At 35.8% G+C, this 20,002-nt stretch overlaps 1 protein-coding gene and 1 pseudogene across 1 annotated transcript in view; one reads left to right on the forward strand and one right to left on the reverse strand.

The window, feature by feature from the left end:
• Positions 1-20,002, reverse strand: part of LOC116173077 (laminin subunit gamma-1) — a gene marked incomplete in the record, with an annotated part of 210,528 nt that overhangs the window by 32,483 nt on the left and 158,043 nt on the right. The window contains 1 exon segment of the mRNA XM_031490362.1: positions 2,720-3,029. Within this exon segment, the coding sequence (XP_031346222.1) occupies positions 2,720-3,029 (310 nt within the window).
• Positions 4,785-5,312, forward strand: LOC116173080 (annotated as a pseudogene).

Below are 20,002 nucleotides of genomic sequence, written 5' to 3' on the forward strand. Positions count from 1 at the left end.
TGATGAAAGTGAAAAAAAGAAGGAAACTTTTGGAAAGTAAACGGAAAATTTTAAGAAAATTATGGTATTCACTTCCCAGAGTTATTCAAGTTAATGCAAAAAAGATTATAAGAATCCAGGAAGCTTCAGTGCAAATTTTAGGGAAATACGAAGATATTCTAGGGAAATATGGACACAATTCTGAAAAATAATAAGTCAATGTTTAAGAAAATGCTGTAACATATACCGCGTGGAAATTAAAGAAGCAAGGCAACATAAGAAGTTTTGGTGAAATTAGACGAAAAGTACAGTTATTTCGTACACGAACTAAAGGGAGGTATGGGAGAACTATAATAATATTTTGGGGGACGGACAAATACTAGGGAAGTTTGGAGGAAGTAATAAAAAAATTCTAAGGAATACGGGGAAATTCTGGAAAAAAGTTATTTTGGAGGAGTAAAACGCAAGTTCTAATGAAATACAATTATGTATTTTATATTTAAATTGGGGACATTTAATTCAATACAAGGGAAAGGGGGAATAAAAGGTAAAGTGGAATGAAAGCATTCGCGGAGGAATAAGGGTAAGTTTTGGATTCTAGAGGATTACGAGGAAATGTTAACGAAAAAGAAGAAGATTCTAAGAAATTATAAGCTAAGTAAAATGCAAATTTTTATGAAATGTAAAAACTGGAGACACCTAAGCCGATGAAAAAAATTTTGGGAAAAATAGAGGAAATTTATCAGTACTTTGCCAGAAAAAGCGGAAATTTTGAACACATTAGAGAAGCTTCTGGGGAAATACGAACGAATTTTGGGAAACATGAAAGAAAATTTGGAAAATAAATTTGCAATTGCAAGAAGCTTTAAGGAAATTAGAGGGAATTTGGAGAAAATATTAGATTTGGAGTGTGACAGGTGGCCGCGTTGCCGCTTCAAAAATGCGGTTTTGAATTTGAATTCTGTTAAACATAGGGAAATTGTACCGCTTCATAGTTAACTTGAACTAAAGTAAGTCTGGCGATGTCAAGAGATAATATGAAAATAGAAGGGTATTATTAAGAACTACCTATTACCTAAAATTAATAGAAAATAGAGGTAAACGAGCATGGTTGCCACGATCACTAAAAGTTGCGTTTATTCCATGTTAAGCGGGCTGAAAAAAGCCAAATGCGGGTTTCCTATTGGTTGTTAGGGACCGCCAGTCGAGGTCGTTGTTCTAACGGGCAAGATTCAAATAGCGAGCATTCTAAGCCCATTTTCGCGAGCGAGTACCAATTTGGGTACCATAATTATTACTATCTTGGTTTATTTCACGTACAAACGAAAGGCTTTTGTTTAACTTTAAGGGCCATTACGTATAAATATCAGTACTTATGTGAAAAAATTGATTCGCGGTCGACATTTTTAGCTATGTCGCGAGAAATATCCTCACGTATGTGTAAAGATATTCCGTGGAAATTCCTGCAATTTTATAAGCGAATGAATAGAAAAATTACAATCAACTACGGGACGAAGAAAAACTTTTTCGCAGCCTGATTCGTAACAAGGCTGTTTATTTACGAGTGGTAAAATACACGCGAAGGAACATTTTCAAGTCGGAGAACCGCTTTTCGAATAAAAAAACTCGATGAAATAAACTGACAATAACTGTAATTCATTGTGATAAACAAAGCAGTTTTTTGGATCGGTAAGGGTAACGGCTAGTTAAAAGGCAGTTCCTCAAAGTTGAGTGACGTCATTGGACAACGCCTTGTGCGATAAATAAAATTTTGTAATGTAACGGCGTACGTCAGCGACACTTAAAGGATGCATTTGCCCTAATTAATAAATTGGGCAAAATTAATATCAACACAGCGGAACATTGGCATTTTATTCCTGTGCATGATCACGAGTATTAGTTTCGAGAATTTGTAACCGATTTGCTTGGATTCGGAATTCATACGAATTTTTCTTCCGCCAAATTTTGTATTCATCGAAGCGATCTGTTTCCATATTTCTAAAGAAAGCAGCATTTCCAAGGAAAGATTTGTTACCAGAAGAAAATATTACCCACGTCAATAACTGTAAGTTACAGTAAATTTTTTGATCTGTATAAAGTAGGGGTCGATAATTTTTAGGAATGCGCATAAGTAATTTTGTTCGAAGTAATTTTAATATTCCTAAAGGAATCGACCCGTGACGATTATTTGCATGAAACAGATTTGTCTATTGTATTTGTTGATAAGAATCAAACCGAAACAAAAGATTTAAACTATGTCCTTACTAGTTATTCAGTCGGTTTCGTTTTCGTTGGGCCACCCTGTATATGTCGAAAAATAAATTTTATTTTAGCCCAAATTCCTTTTCTCACAGGTCTAGGTCATTAGTTATTAATTAAATTTTAATTAATTGGCACCCTCTACAAACGTTGAGCTTAGGAAATTGCTGTTTAAGTTAGTTAGTTAAAATATTTTCACTCTTGCTTTTAATCGCACATCCAGTCTCGTATTTCTGTTTCTTAAGAAAAGCCACCCGAAGACTTATATGAAGTTGTTTACTTATTATAGCAAAATGGTCATTATGCCATAAACAGAAAGGTGAACGATCTATGCCTCAACCAGTACCTACTACGTTAAAAAAGTCAACGCGATATTTCCTACATCGACCAGATATAATTGGTCACTCATTATGTCATAAAATCTCTAATTAAACGTTAAGGCGAACATCATTAAATCCGACTCGTCCTGTAAATTACTTACGTTTGCATTCGTGAACGTTCCTGTCGGAACCTCTTCCCCAAGGCGCGTCGTTATAGAAGGGGAGGCACTCGTTACAGTCTGGTCCGGCGGTATTGTGCTCGCATTTGCAGACACGCCGTCGTGAACCATCCACGCCCGTTGATGTTATGCAGTCGGACGCGTGACCGTTGCATTTGCATCTTGCGCCGACGGCGATGTCGGCGACGGCGTAGAAATAGGAGCGCATTACTTGGGGATCTCCGAAAACTTCGTCGCCGAAGGTGTTGAGGCGGTTCAGGATGACTTTAATGTCCGTTGCCGTAACCCATTCCTGAAAAAGTGTAATATGTTCAAATTGCTGGCATGCTGCTAGTACATATGCAACACACAATGCGTACGTAATAGGCTCAAGTGTAATGTGTGTTGTCTATGCTTGCAGTAAATTTTAAGGTATACCAGTGGGTTATACTTGTGCCTGACAGAGCCTCGTGGAAATTAACTTGGAGATTTCAAACTCTACGATCGATGGAAGTAAAATGTTTAGTCCGCTGATTTTAGCAATTTATTAAAAAAAACTACCCAAGGGATTTGTATCAAATAAAGTGCGATTTAATAGTATTTCTACGTGCGTGTTTGTACTTTCGCAATTTAAGTTCAACCGTTGAGTGAATTACTCAATGTCAATGGTATAACACAGTCATCACCCTGGGCGTGCTTCTGAACTTTCAGAGGCGCATATTCTCTTACAATGGCATCCTGCGGATTTTAGCGGAACCCTGCCAGCTGAGGAACCCCCCCCCCTCTCCCATCTCGTCAACAACTGCATTCAATGCAGCCTTAATGCACCTTGACTCAGGCTCAGAGACGTCCACCTCCGGGTGCGATACCGGAACGATGGCGACCCTGAGCCCCACTGCAGCGACTTGCCATACCGTGGTGCACCCAACTTTTGGTGCTCCAGAAACTCTACGTTCTTCTCGGGCTGCCCTGAGCCAGACCCTGATGGAGTGCTTCTCTCCGATCTGAGAGGTCGGGTTGACCCCTGAGTCAACGACCCAGACACAGCCTTAGACTTTGGCGCAGGACCCGAGGTGTTACTCTCGCACCGTCGCTTCCTGGACGTCGCCCTCTGTGCGCCAGTCGTATTCTTCTTGCGAATAGGTACTGCCCACCAGCTCCTTGAATAAGACCCAATGATCCAATGGAGGTCGAAAAAAAATGGCCCTCGTATTATCTGCTCTGCTTCGTTATTTTTTGCGGCTCCTATTTATCCTGTTCTTGAATTTTATTTGCCAACCTATTTCCGCCGTAAGGAAGACGCTTCACGCGAGCACTCACTTACACAAGCTCTTTCATACGAAGTTAGCCACACGACGGACTTTATGGTTTATTATTAATTTACACCAATTAGCAATTATAGAATGGAAGGACATGTAGGGGCTGGAGCAAAAAAACGGCCTTCTTTTTGTGCAGGAACATTTCGGAAACTTTTCGAGCTTTACTTGTCGTCAATAATGGCAGATTTTTTCAGTTGAAAATATCATGCGAGCGTTCAACATTTGAAATACCGAACTTTCCGTTCTTATTTATGACTTATGAGATATCGTGGATACACATAATCAACGTGTTTCATAAAAAATCTCCTCGGCGGAACACGTGCATATCGGTTTACATGAAAGAAAATCAATGGTAACTCGTAGGTAGGTAGGTATGCTCTTAAAAGGTTGTACAAATTTAGAAATGGGTCAGTTCTCCCATAAGCTCTCGTGTTAGTTTCGTGTAAACGCTTTTCTAATGTAATCCATTTGTGATTGGCGTCTTTGATAAGTTTCACACGAGCTTTTATAATAATCTAAATTACGGCATAAAACTGAATAGACTTTCGGCAAAGTTTGATCGCATGACAGTTTCAAAGCTCAAGTTTATGGACGCAATTCTCGGAGTCGTAAGGGACCTATCGCGTGACATCCCTACCTTTTAAGCACGCTTTACGACAATTTATTAAGAATTATTTGCTCGCATTTCTTATTGCAACTTCAGTGTAAAAAGTTAAAGCAAACTCGCGGCAACACCAAAACGTAAAAATCGCGAGCGAGTATGTTTGGGAAACAAAATATTGTGTCAAAAAATATTTTGGATGTATGTCAAAATTTGTTCAAAATGGAAGAGGAGGATAATCAGTTCGTGGTCGATGATGTTAGTAAAATTATCAAAGAGACCATCGAGTCGACGATCAGCGGCAACGTGTATCAGCAAGACAAGGTGAATCAGTGGAGTGCGGCCGTTTCCGAGCAGTGCCTCAGCGCCCTGAGTAAGCTCAAGAAATCCTTCAAGTATGTCGTTACGTGCTCGATAATGCAGAAGACCGGTGCCGGACTTCATACTGCCAGTTCGTGCTACTGGGATAGTTCGACGGATGGCACTTGCACTGTGAGGTGGGAGAATAAAAGCATGTATTGTATTGTCTCCGTATTTGGTCTTGCCATTTAAATTACGGATCTTTTATGAACAAGTGCTTTGAAATTGATTTGTATCTTTATTTACACAATTTGGTGTATTGAACATCATTGTCTTTTAAATAAATTCATTTTCCTTATAGAATTCCACAAACAAATTGCGTCAGTACTTTATTGATATACCAACTCAGTACGGTGTCTTGTCACTAATCACTATTGTGCTTTCGTGTTACCAATATACGTGAATCGCTCAAGGATAAAAACCATTCTTTCAGAAACTCCAGCACCAAAATGGTGGTCAGATATAGGTAGTTTTAACATTTCAGATTCATATGGCAGCTTTAAATTATATTTTAAGCATCAGAATTCAACTTAAAAGCCACAAGATTCACCTTCATGATGCCAAATTCAAGCAGCTATGGCATTACAGTTTGAAGATGTACAATTTGATTTAAAATGCCCAATGTTTCACTTTCATGATTGGTTTCCAATTCTGTTTTCAATAATAGGTAGACCATGCTCAAGTCTCGCAATCCCACTTTTCTCAAGATTAAGTACACAACTTTAATTTTTGTGGTTTAAAATTTCGGTATTACCGGAAGTAATCCCTTTAAGGCTCCTCTGTAGTCAATCCACCATATTGGAAAAAATAGCTAAACTTTCTTATGAAATGCTGCTTTTGTAGCTGAAGTGAAGAAACAAATTCTTGATAGTGGAATGCAATAATGCAATAATGAAAAGAACGTCGGTACTTAAAAAAAGTTGAAATATCGGTCTTAGTTTTTTAGAAAGATCGATGAATTGAAAAATCGTTTTTCGTAATACAGCCGTTGTAATGAGAGTAGAAAAACGTACAGCACCAATTTGGAAATGCGACAGTATTTCTTACGTCGATACTTAAAGATATTATTTCCATCTATTATAATAATGCATATATTTGAAAACATATGTTTGCGATCTTCAGAAAAAGATCAAAACGCTAAGGACAGGCAACTCAAATTGCACTTATAACTCATTACTTGAAAGTGAAAACAAAAGAAATTCTGGCATTACCCTGCACATTGTTACGCCGTTCCTAATGGTATGGATTAGTTAAATTACTATATAATTAGCCAATGTTCCTGAATGCTGTTGATTTGTAAATCATAATGTCACATATTCCCAAGACGAAAAATACACTAAATGGATATCTATTACCTATATACCTACATTGGAAATAATTTTTATTTATAAAACCTGTTTCTTTCTATCAGGATGCTTCAAGAAATTTGTTTAGGAAGGTATCAAATAGTAGTCCAATTTTTAGCTAAACCCCTAGGTGGAATACGACTATATCAGTAATTGGAAGGATTTTGGCCGCAAATTTGTTCTTGTGTAAAAATGTGGCATCGTTTTGATTTTTTGGACGAACGCATGACCACCACACAAGCGGAAAACAAAATATCGCAATTCGTAAACAGTCCTACTGAGTAGAGACTTAGAGAGGCAAGTTTGTGCTACTTATTTTTTCAATATCACCAGATATCAGGAATATCCGCTTATCAGTAAAATAAAGCAAAACAAATTCCGATTTTCAAAAAGAAATTGAGGAGAAAATCGAAAAACTGCTAAGTGCTATTACACGAATACAGCCACCTCGTTAAAGTGATGGACGTTGCATAACGATGCCACATAAAAGATATCAATACCGAAACAAAAGCAATTTGATTATTTCTGTTTAACCCTAATGAGACTGTAATAATACTTCCCTTTGACGGGGGGTAGGTATAATACTAGGTACTTCACATATTATATCACAAGTAGTGCTGCATATGAACTCTGTTTTATAACAATGCCTTCAAACCACCTGAAACGTACAACTTTGTTTATATTAGCACAGATTTAAATATATTTAAATCTGTGATATTAGTTAGTTCAAATCAAATGTGACTAAACTACACGTTTGTGTATCTGTACATTTCCCATCTAAAATTATCAGTTTCCTCAGAGTAAGTCTGCATGAAAATTATCTATTTCGAGAAATGCAACCGAAAGCAAAAGATACACATGCCTTTTGCTTTCCATAAAGTTGCGCCTAATAGATAACAAATGATGACACACAGGGATTTTGTCACTTATTAGTGGAACATACAGATAGGAAACGTCGTGGTATATTATATAACAAAAACGCTACCGATATAAATACAGTCTGTGTAGTTTTCTAAATTTGATGTCCTTTTTTATCCTTGAGAATATTAGAAAACGGTTTTCACATTCTCAGCCTACCTTTTTAAAGAAATTCAAGAAATTTAACTATCACAAAAAATGTTTCAATTCCTCTTTTTAGCTACATTCCTAACAGGGATGCGATAACTAATGGACGACACTGACAATTTTATTTTTCCCGGTAATACGAAAAGTGACGTCGTTGAAGTTAGCATCAGCTTCAGAAATGAGAAACGAATTTTTACAGTGGACCATATAAATACTTCGAAATTATAATTTATTACTAAAAAAATAGGGTTAAAGGGTTAGTACCCAATTGTCAAAGATATAACTTTGCAAATATTTAAAATATAAGGGTATAATCTACCCTACACTAAAAACAAAACATTAAAAAATTCTTAGAGGGTAGAAAAAAATTTGTAACAAGTTTATACTTAAATTAACATTAGATACTAATATAAGAAGTGCTATGAACGTATAGCTTTGCAAATATTTAGAGTTTAAGGGGTTAATCTACCCTACACTAGTAAAAACATAAAAAAATTCGTAGAGGGTGGAAAAAAATTTGTAACAAGTTCATACTTAAATTAATATTAGATACTAATATAAGAAGTGCTATGAACGTATAGCTTTGCAAATATTTAGAGTTTAAGGGGTTAATCCACCCTACACTAGTAAAAACATAAAAAAATTCGTAGAGGGTGGAAAAAAATTTGTAACAAGTTCATACTTAAATTAATATTAGATACTAATAAAAGAAGTGGTATGAACGTATAGCTTTGCAAATATTTAGAGTTGAAGGGGTTAATCCACCCTACATTAGTAAAAACATTAAAAAATTCGTAGAGGGTGGAAAAAAATTTGTAACAAGTTCATACTTAAATTAATATTAGATACTAATATAAGAAGTGCTATGAACGTATAGCTTTGCAAATATTTAGAGTTTAAGGGGTTAATCCACCCTACACTAGTAAAAACATAAAAAAATTCGTAGAGGGTGGAAAAAAATTTGTAACAAGTTCATACTTAAATTAACATTAGATACTAATATAAGATGTGCTATGAACCTATAGCTTTGCAAATATTTAGAGTTTAAGGGGTTAATCTACCCTACACTAGTAAAAACATTAAAAAATTCGTAGAGGGCGGAAAAAAATTAAATATTTGCAAAGCTATATGTTCATACCACTTCTTATATTAGTATCTAATATTAATTTAAGTATGAACTTGTTACAAATTTTTTTCCGCCCTCTACGAATTTTTTTATGTTTTTACTAGTGTAGGGTAGATTAACCCCTTAAACTCTAAATATTTGCAAAGCTATACGTTCATAGCACTTCTTATATTAGTATCTAATGTTAATTTAAGTATAAACTTGTTACAAATTTTTTTCTACCCTCTAAGAATTTTTTAATGTTTTGTTTTTAGTGTAGGGTAGATTATACCCTTATATTTTAAATATTTGCAAAGTTATATCTTTGACAATTGGGTACTAACCCTTTAACCCTCTTTTTTTTAGTAATAAATTATAATTTCGAAGTATTTATATGGTCCACTGTAAAAATTCGTTTCTCATTTCTGAAGCTGATGCTAACTTCAACGACGTCATAGTAATAACTATGCGATCTAAAATGAGTTGCTGTCGTCGCCTTTGGAATTTTTGTTTACATGGGAGATTATATAACTTATAGTACATAATTGCCTAGGGAGTTTTAATATGAATACGTTAGATCTCTTTAATTCTGCAATTAATTCAATTTACTAGTTAATTTCAGCAAATTATATCAGAGGCTACGACTCTTATAGACTAAGTATACCTACATTATTATTGTCTCCATATAATGACGCACTCGTAAGTTCAGGAGTTTCTCCGGTTTATGATATATCTGATCATAGTCTGATATACTGCAAGAGTCATGGGGGCAGACAAAGTCCTTCTCTACAACTAAAACATTACGAATCTGAACAGAATTCATAATACACGTTTTTGGGAAGATCTAAGGGAAATAAGGTGGTACTACTTATTATTGATTTCGAAGAAGTTCATGACAAAATAGTTTGAATAATAGTCAAATAAATATTTGATCGCCATGCTCCTTTAATAGTTATTCAATATATCGGTAGACCTCACCCGTATAATACCTACCCCATGGATATGATGTGAAACTATTATTATAGGTAGGTAAAAAAAATCAATGGTTTTTCTTTAAATAAGACAATACATGTAGGACATGCGATGTTTTGCAAGCGTTAATTGTCAGTGGGCTCTAAAATGGCGGACGAGCTTGGAGTAATTATTGTCGTTTGCACTGACAAATTTAAGCGTAGCTTAAAATCCATGGCAACGATTACAATGGTTGCCGATTTTAAGCTAAGCTCGGCTTAAATTTATCGATGCAAACGGCCATAAGGACATAAGCCATTGATTAGTGTGTAAAATTAATGACTAAGCTTTTGGACTAGTCTGCTCTGGGATATATAGTAGCTATTTCTTCATTACCTACTAATTGCTATAATCAATATAAGAATTGCTTACATCAAATTAAACTTAGATGTATAGCGAAACGCATACCTAAATCAAAAGGGTACGCTTTTGCATAAATTCAAAACAAAAATACAGAAACCTGTTTAAATAAATTTAATTGTTTCCAACAAACATCCTTTTTGTTTCCAATTACAGTTTTGTTAAATTGTGTTCGAGATGCGCTATCCTCAACAGATGGTGCTGCTAGTATAATTTCTATTAAACATTTAAATTCAAATCTGTTGATATCACATTTGGTCAAAATTCTCATTACTTATCTGGCGGCCTTGCGGTTTAGGAATTTTGTATGTAAAAGACGAGCATCGTCCATTTTAGCTCACTTAATTAATTAAGCTATTTTTATAAGGAGTTTGACATTTTTTACTAATGTAGGTAAGTTTAATTACTGTCATCTAAACCTTGTAACTTCTTGTAATTGTGTTGTTTAAATATGCTACTGGAATTTATGTAGAATGAAAACGCCGTACCGTACATCTAATTTCGACTTTTTAGTGCACTTTTGCGCTCCTTTTTATGTCTGTCTGTCTCGGTCACAAGGGCTCCAGAACTATAGGTACCACTTACAGACTTGGTATTAGTGTCCTTCTATCAAAATTAAAAATGATTTCATGTTTGTATTCTCGTTAAGCCATGAAATGTTCATAAGGGCTATTAACTTTTGCACTGTAACTTTTGAACTAGTAGCCCAATCTTCGAACTGTTTGAAATTATGGATTCTACGGGCCAAATTCTATAAGAAAATGTTTTTTCCCGGTCGATCTCAGACAATTTTTTTTCAAGTCTCAAAAAAGGGTGTGTACCTATAACCTTCCTTTTTTATCAAAAATCGACCACTTCAAAATTTCTCGGGAAAACACTTTTTCTTATTAATTTGGTGCGTAGAATCCAAATCGACTCGTACTTTTTCGATTAGACCTCTCAATCAAAAGTTATGGAGAAAACCAATTTCGAAAGAAAATTCAAAGGGCTGTAACTTTTGATCTAGTGGCCCAATCTTCAAACTGTTTGAAATTATGGATTCTACGGGCCAAATTCTATAAGAAAATGTTTTTTCCCGGTCGATCTCAGACAATTTTTTCTTCAAGCCTCAAAAAAAGGCAGTGTATAACCTTCCTTTTTTACCAAAAATCGACTACACCAAAATTTCTCGGGAAAACACTTTTTCTTATTAATTTTGGGGCGTAGAATCCAAAACAATTCGTACTTTTTCGCACAGTGCACTCTTCGCCTCTTGCTTATAAGCGGCTTAACGAATTTTTATTAATATAGAATTAAAACTAAACCTAAAGGGGTTAGGGGACACTAAATAACTACGACAAGTTATCCCGAATAAGACGAATTTAAGAATTCCAACCATTAGCAGTGCATTTTTCATATACACTCCATACCTCAAACCATTTCCTTTGAATTTCTTCATTAATTTTGTGGGGTATTACTTCTGTGAATGATTTTTGGAATCATAATGGATAAATCGCTGTCACTAATGCCTACAAAAAAAGAAAGTATAACATAATGTATAATAGCCTCATCATCTGTTCCTACTAAATTGAGTCAAGCTTCTGGTTACTAATTACACATAACGTCTCGAGAATATTTAATATTCTAAATAAAAAAGAAAGAAAAAGAGACGATCGAGTATGTTTTTCGTTATGTCGAGAAACATACCTACTGGTTTTTTTGTATTCGAATTTCGAAATGGCGAAACTCATAGGTGAATAAGGCAATACTTCTATAGATTTGCTCTGTGACCAAAATCAGGAAGTAAATGTTTACTACATATTGCACACATTATTCAAGCGCCAATATTTTCAAAAGAAAGTTCCATTAGAAGATTATAATAGTTACCCTTAAAGGTACTGGTAATTCACAACCCCACGCGTCTAAAAATTTCAACTGATGAATCTACAAGCATAATCACGCACATAACGAATTACTGTGCCCCCTGTGGGCTCGGGGGTAGAGTTGACCCACTCCCTCCCTGGAGGTCGTAGAAGGCGACCAATGGGACAGGAGGCGGCTAGTCCAACCGTATCCTGAAATACCCTTAATCTGTTCCAATTCTAAGAATTCCATTCCCCCCTTTCTCATCTCGTCTATTTATCACAAAAGGTAAAGTGTGCTGAGAGGATGAATGGCTCTGCGTTGTTGACTATTCAGTCGCTAGCACTCACGCAAGAGACGTTTATTCCCAAAATATTAACCTACGTTACGTTGTCTAATTTACTTTGTCTCTGTGCTACTTTAAATAAAAGAAATGGTAGATGAGGACCTTTTAAAATAGGTACCACAAGACAAAATTTCTAGCTCTGGGAGAGGGTGATAGTGGTGTAATAAGCAAGTGTGTAATTATCCCTGTCTCACTATACCTAAAAGAACGTTCCATCTAAAGTTATACAAGATAGAATGCTCTACCTTCAGGCGATCTTTATTGTTAAGCTTTAATTAGAGCTTATTTTAGTATGTACCTATTGCATTTGCCTAAAAATAGGAGAACAGAGTGACGAGTTTTATACGCGTTTTTGTGGTTTTTGGTGTTTATGGGTGATTATTTTACTCTGAAAAAGCAATTTGAGAAACACAGAATTTCATACCTAACATAAAGCGTAGATTGCCATGCCGAAGTAATATAATATCTACCTACATCACAAAATGTTTGGAATTTGTTCCAAAACGCTGGCTCGCGCTGTATTTAATGAAAGTACTTTTAGAGCGCATCGTATGTGCCAAACACTACCTATAAAGAAAACCGAGCCCAGTCTATAATTAAATTTCTATATCCTAATTGCGAAACCGCAGAACTGAAGTGTATACCAATTAATGTATTAATATAGCTCCCACAAAACTGCGGTTTGAATTTAAGTGCATTACGGCGCGAATTCCATGTCGATATTGCGATGGTAATATATTACCAAAATGGCGTTTGTCTTTATACCACAAGGGAATTTTAATCTTTAACTAATCTTTTATTATGTCATCAACAATTTAAAAATAAGGGGTTGCGAATGCGCTACTCGAATGTTCCTAAATTTTGCGGCTATTATACTCCTGGGGCGTAAAATGGATCTCTATACACAGCTCATTGCCAAGGAGATATTTCCTTTAGCGTGATGTAAAATCTCTCTTCTAGGTTTCCTTTTAGCAATTGAACTCGAAAAACTGTCAACCTAAAAATGCTCCACCTTCGGTGTCGCATTTTTATTAGGTGGCAGTTTTTCTCGTCTAATTGCTAGGCAACAGATTTTCATTACCTAAACAACCCAAATTTACTCGGTAGGTAAAATACAAACCTCTTGTGCAATTATAAGTGAAAATTGTGAATGAAGGCATAGAGTGGAGTTTCATACCTTGTTATTCACCAAATTTTGGCGGTATTTGGGCAGCAGCTGTAAAAAGTTTTAAACATCATTTACAAAGAGTCCTTGGAAATGAGTTATCTACTTACGAGGAATTTCACACGGTTTTAACTCAGATAGTGTATATTAAATTCTCGTCCTTTAACCACCTTATCCTCTAATCCTTGCGATTGAGAACCTCTAACTCCATCTCATTTCCTAATTGGAAAATCAGATCCAGATGTACAAGAAGACATACAAATGTCAAGACTTTCTAGATTTCAATACTTGCAAAAGCTAAACCAGCAATTTTGGAGTCGTTGGTCGAGTGAATATATAACAGAGTTACAGTTGCGTAATAAATAGAACAAGAAAAATTAGATTTCCATTAAAATTGGTGATGTGGTAGTAATTAAAGAAAACAACATTTCACCTTGAAAGAATTGAGATCTTCACCCTGGCTCCGATGGACATAGTATCAGTTGTGAGTGTATTTTAAAACGTTCACTAAAAAATTTAAAGGTTTAAAGGAGTTTTAAAAAAATTCGGGATATTATACCATCAGAGTGTTTAGAGATTCATGGAATTTCAGCTCGGGCAGTATGTTAAATATTATGAAAAAGTATACTTTGGTTTTTGGTATCGAATGTTTTCTAATTTAATAAACAAAGAGAATTAAAAAAAATGTTAGCTGGGTTTCATTTCCAATATTAACAGTAGGTACTTAGTTGCGGCCAACATAAGGTTTGATGTTTTCCATTCCATTTCAATCGAAAGAGTGTGATGAATTTGCGAAACATTTGCATATCGGATCCGTATGTTGCAAATAGCTAGCGAAACGAATAAGGTATTTTCACAATTTCGACTTCTTGGAGAATTATACAGGGTGATTCCTATAGTACCTGCCACCGTTTGGGAGCGTGTAGGTGGTGCGTAGGGGAGTATTTTGATATAGGACACTTGGGGTCGGAAATCTAAAATAAGGGTGCCAGAGCCAAATTTACCTTCTGGAATTTCGCGCCTGTAGGTAGGCAACCCAACCGGCCGGCGGTGCACACGGAGCGATCTCAGGCGGCGATGTGTGGCTGACACTTGATCAGAATTTTGTTTAAACCCACGAAATCCCGTCTGCAACGACGCGTATCAAGTGAATAAACACTATGGCACGTTTTACTAACACGGAATACGCGGACATGCACTTCATGTACGGATTGGCAAATGGTAACGCACGAGCTGCACGACGAGCGTACGCTGAGCGGTATCCAAACCGTCAGTTACCCTGCAGGCAGGTCTTTCAAGAAGTTCACTTCCGACTGTGCGAGACAGGGCAATTGCAGGTAAGCTGACGGAGGCTTAACTTTACACACAGATTCGTGATGCACATCGATACTTGGGTCATTTAAGCACCCATTTCGAAAAGTTTGTTTGTTTACACCGACCTCCTCCTATTTCGCAGCCCACTAGCGCCCGTGATCGCGATCGCCCGTTGGTAAATGTCTTAGAGGAGGATGTGTTGGAACGTTTCGAGGCAAACCCGCGTACTAGCATTCCGTGTTAGTAAAACGTGCCATAGTGTTTATTCACTTGATACGCGTCGTTGCAGACGGGATTTCGTGGGTTTAAACAAAATTCTGATCAAGTGTCAGCCACACATCGCCGCCTGAGATCGCTCCGTGTGCACCGCCGGCCGGTTGGGTTGCCTACCTACAGGCGCGAAATTCCAGAAGGTAAATTTGGCTCTGGCACCCTTATTTTAGATTTCCGACCCCAAGTGTCCTATATCAAAATACTCCCCTACGCACCACCTACACGCTCCCAAACGGTGGCAGGTACTATAGGAATCACCCTGTATACATTTAATATAAGAAATCGCGCAAACGTTTCTCTTGTAACATTCACCGATACATTTAACCTTTCCATGTTGCATTCTATTGACAGCTTTCTGAGCCAGATGAAAAATCGCAATGAAGTTAAGGGAAGTGATTTATCTTTTTATAGAGCGCAGATACGATAATCTAAGAGCCGTTTGTCGATCTCGTTCCTATACTGGCGGAAACCGCAATGGGAGATCCAGATTCATTTCCTTTCGTTTCTAATAGAAAGCTAGGTACTTATACAGATAAATTTCCTTGAACATCTTAAAACGTACAAAGGCAGCAATTTCTACTTTTTCCTTTATTTCCATGCATATATCTATATGGGAGAAATGAGAGCATCTTTGAATTTACACTAGAAGAGCGACTAAGCGACTCTATAGATCATGTTTGGGCTGTTTGATAGGTGCACTTTTTAGCTTGGCAAAAGGTTTTCTTTTATTAAAACGTTTTGAAATGCTCTTATTATCTAATAGTGCGATTAACTTTAAGTTAAACTTTACATTAAATTAAACTTCTTCCACACTGACACAAATAGTGAACGGTAATAGGTAGGTACCTACTAATTAGAATTAGGTACGCTAAGGCCAGGTACCATTGCGTTCAGCCAATCCTTGGAGTGTAGTAATGAATAACCCTATATGATTCAATGATAACACATAATGTAAAGGCAAAGTTTACTGAATCTCTGCTTGATGTATGACTCCATTGTTAATAGGTCATTGATGAAGTGTATTATTATTGATTATTATTAATAATAGGTATTTCTCAATAATAATACAGTTTACTGAATCTAATTATAGAGTACTATTTGTCAATTGTTTCTAAGAGCCTTATTAGGCACCCTTTACTTTCTACTACTAATTAGCCATAGTTAGGTATTTGACAAGAAATAACCAACAAAAAGAAAACAAACAAGGCACATCATTTTTCATATCTTTGGTGTCAAGTTATTCAACTGTATGCCATTATATTTGAAAGGTGTTCTTGCGTAAACAACGTCATGCAGACGTGTTTTTTGGGCTCGACACGTATAATGATAATAGGCCCACTCTATATGTAAAATATCAGTTTTTTTAGTGTAAAGTTGGTTGCTGGCTTTGAATTAAACACGGAGTTTGTTCTTTTCATCCTAATTTTAAGTTCAACGTTGGTTTGTTAAGGACCAATCGCACCGTCAAAATTAAGTATCCCTTAAAGTTAAAGCATACCTAACTTAAATTGTCGTTGCCAAGTTTGACTTAACTTTAAGCAAGGCTTAATTTTGTTGGTGCAACTGGGGCTAAGAATTGTTAAACGTTTAAGTTTTGTTTAAATCGATCGCCTTGCAATTTGTTTATTTTAACTTGTTAATTTATTTGTAAAAGTGAAATTACGTCTTAAAAGGTAGGGAAATCTCGTCTTATTTGCGGATTGTAGTAAAAGGTTTATCTGGTCGTTCCTATAAGAACATTGTTGTCGTTTTGCGTAAGGTAGAATTTAATTAGTTTCAAGATAGCCGATCACCGATAAGAAAACAAGAGGTGTGCAGTTTATTTTGAAGCTGGCGTTAATCAAATCTGGTTTTGATTGTACGCCAGAAAATTGCAGTTAACCAAGAGATGGATTATTAAAAACCGCAAGTAATTAAGACTTCTTTAATTAATTGTCTATAGATCGTTTGCATGGATGGTATCTGTAAACAGGCCATTGGACATTCTTGATGTATTTAAGTGGGGGAAAAATGGTACATGCCAACATCCACTGTTCATATGGAATATGCTCGGTGGAGAAGTTCTGGAATAATTTTATGGAAGGATTAGGATTTACAAAACTAAAACTAACTAAAGATGCCCTAATATACTGATTACTGTGCCTCCCCTAGATGCGTTACGATGCAGCCAACATACCTGCTACTATACAGTAAAATCATTCCCATTGTTATAATAAATAGCTTGAACAATTCATTTCGCAGCCTTTCTAATGAACTGTATGCAATAATTACCGAAAAGGTTATTTTAATAAATAGGAAGTAATAAATTACAGAGTACGGTTTTTGTTAACATTTCCTAGATTACGTTACACGCTGTAATTTTCCGCATCGAATAACTCGGAAAATTCGCATATAATCGTCCATTGACGCCAAAGTGTGGCACAGAAAATTGCTCCATAAGCTAGAAAACGTAGGTAATAATTTAATCATCTTAATAAGCACTAATTCTATTGAAACAATGTGCTGCAATGTTCATCTAACTTCTCTTTTGCTTTTGTTGTTTTATAATCAACGCTAAACGAGCAATTCTCTGCGCAAATACCCTCAAAAATACCTACCATTTCTCTAATCTCCAATTCTGTTTTATGAAGAAGACGTTTAATTAAGTCGAGCTTTATTGCAATCTATGCATCACCTGCGTGCCTTGCTTGTGAAATGTAGGTAATAATGGTAATTATGGCAGAAAACTGATTTGGGTAATTTATCTGAAAAGATGTGGGAGTGATATAAAAACTTTTTCCGGGTGGAATTCGATTAATTGTGACACTGAGGGATTTGATTCTCCCGTTTACCATAATCCTAAATTCTAGTAACGGATATGAATAAAATTCTCGCACAAGCTTCGACTGTTTAATTGAAATATGGTGTTTTTTAGTGCAAGGTTAATTAAATACATTTTAATTTGAAACGGTCCTTTTGTGCGGGTTTCGAATGAGTAGGTACTGAATTCAATTAACCACGTTGCATTTACAGCATTTATCAAATGGTGGAAACTTATTTCAAATATTTTTTTGATTTCCGGTGTGAGATTCAGTAGCACTTCATAGGAAATCATATCATGTCCAAGTGCTGCTTTTTTAGGGCAAAATCAAGTTCGTCAATAGTAAATGGAAGATTATATTTAGTTAAAAGTTATTTAATTACGTTTCACATCTGGCGTTGATAACGAAGACGTGCGTGTTTTCGGCGTAAGTGGGGACGTGAGACAGGTTCTGTCGAAGTTGGCATGATTCAAGTCTAACCTCTACTTTTTTACGTAAAATTTTCTGGCCCAGTTTGCCTAGTTGAAAACTGCTGCTCGTCACTTTTATAATAAACTTGTTCAGAAGCCAGTTAACCAAAGCGCCGTAAAGAAGCTTAGTACGTGTTGTACGATTTCGGAAAAAGTTTCATCGAGTTGACAAAACAAGCAGTACAGGCCTTTCGTTTTAAGGTTCTCTTCTTATTAAAAGTTAAAAGTACCTACCATCGAGCAGCCTCCGAAAATTTGTTATCTTCTTCATCGGCTCAATTTTTGTTATCTAATTCTGTGTTGTGAAAGTGAAAGTGAAGTTCAGAAGCTGTCAGCATTTGTGAATAACCACTGATTTAATTTTTTCAAAATGGCGGTCATTTAAATATTTAGCTATTCAGTTTTGAAATATTTACGTAGCCACATTTTGGAAAAAAAATGTACACTGAAAATTCACTGCCCCTTTTGTGGAACAATTGCAGGTTTTGTTAATAAAAATGGTTCTCTAAATGAACGTCAAAACAGATTTTGGTAGCACTACTATCAAAGGATGGAAAGTGCGCTAAAAATAATATCACACAGCAGAAAAAGTAAACTGTCCTTTAATTACTCGTAACATGTTTTCTTTCAACAAGCCAATTCAAAGGTTCTGTTATTGCATTCCACTATTCTCATGGTCTTTATAGGTAAATGTTAATGATAATTCGCCACCAATTAATTGTTAATTTTTTTATGTACTTAATTCACCAGCATTGTCTTTTTGAGGTGTATTTAGGCTTTTTGTTAAAATATGTTAGTCCTTATACGCAAATTCACATAGAAACGTACGATTTTCAAAAAACGAACCGTAGATTATTTGGATTATTATGAAAAAACTGTAAGTAATTTAAGATTCCTTATGTTAATTGTCGACCGCCTGCGTGCGTAGTAATATGCCCAAATAGGCTTTATACCTAAGCCTTTCTTTCATTCAGGGATTTTGTTTGAATCCTTTCATGTGTTTCGAAATACATTTTTGTCATTGTCAATCAATTAATTGTGTGTTTATTCGAATCCAAAGTATGTCCCAGAGAGTTTTCATTTCAAATTTTTCTATTCGCGCCTCTTAAACTGACAAATTTTAAGTCAATATTTTGCATTATAGCCGGAAGTGCACGAAGAGAGATTATAAAATTCTTGAATTTTGATATGTTTTAAGCTACTTGGACAGGTGTTTTGTGGGTGGTGTCGTGATCGCATGCCATTGTACACAGCAATACTTCAAGTTGGAAAAACAAAAATTTGGGGCCCAAAAGATGTATTCAATTTTAAAGCCTCAAACCCGCATTCTCTACGGTTTTCCATTATTATTATAGAAATCTTGTGTGTTTGTGGCCGCATTACTCCGAAACGGTTCGAGCGACCTTATGAAATGTTTTGGTAGGTATGAGAATAGGTCCTAAATAATATTTTATACCGCTAGAAAATTATATAGCTTGCCAGGTTGGCGAAGTGAGGCGAAACTGAGCGTATGAATGTCCCATCCTAGAAAACGAGATTTTCCAAAGGCGAGAGGAAGTTTACGGGACCTGCTACTTATTTTTAAAGATACGTGAGATAAATTTTGAAAAAACGAATTTAAAGTTTAATTATTTATAGTTTAAAATGTTGAAGAAGCACTGGATTAGGTTTTTAGGAACGCCATTTGGCCAAAAAAAAAAAAACAAACTGTTTTTTTCATTTTTTCTGAAATCATCCTCATACATTCCTTTCCTTTTCTCCCCTTTTCCAGCACTTCACTCCTGATTTTCTTTACTCTTTCCATTTGTTTACATGTTCAGTTCATAGCATGTAGCCCATATCTTTCTCTTTCTCTCCACAAATTCCGCAGTCCCTATCTTCTTGTTTTTCCCACTTCTCTTTTCTTCT

This window comes from Photinus pyralis, unplaced genomic scaffold (assembly GCF_008802855.1).
Source record: "Photinus pyralis isolate 1611_PpyrPB1 unplaced genomic scaffold, Ppyr1.3 Ppyr1.4_LG6, whole genome shotgun sequence".
Lineage (NCBI taxonomy): Eukaryota > Metazoa > Arthropoda > Insecta > Coleoptera > Lampyridae > Photinus > Photinus pyralis.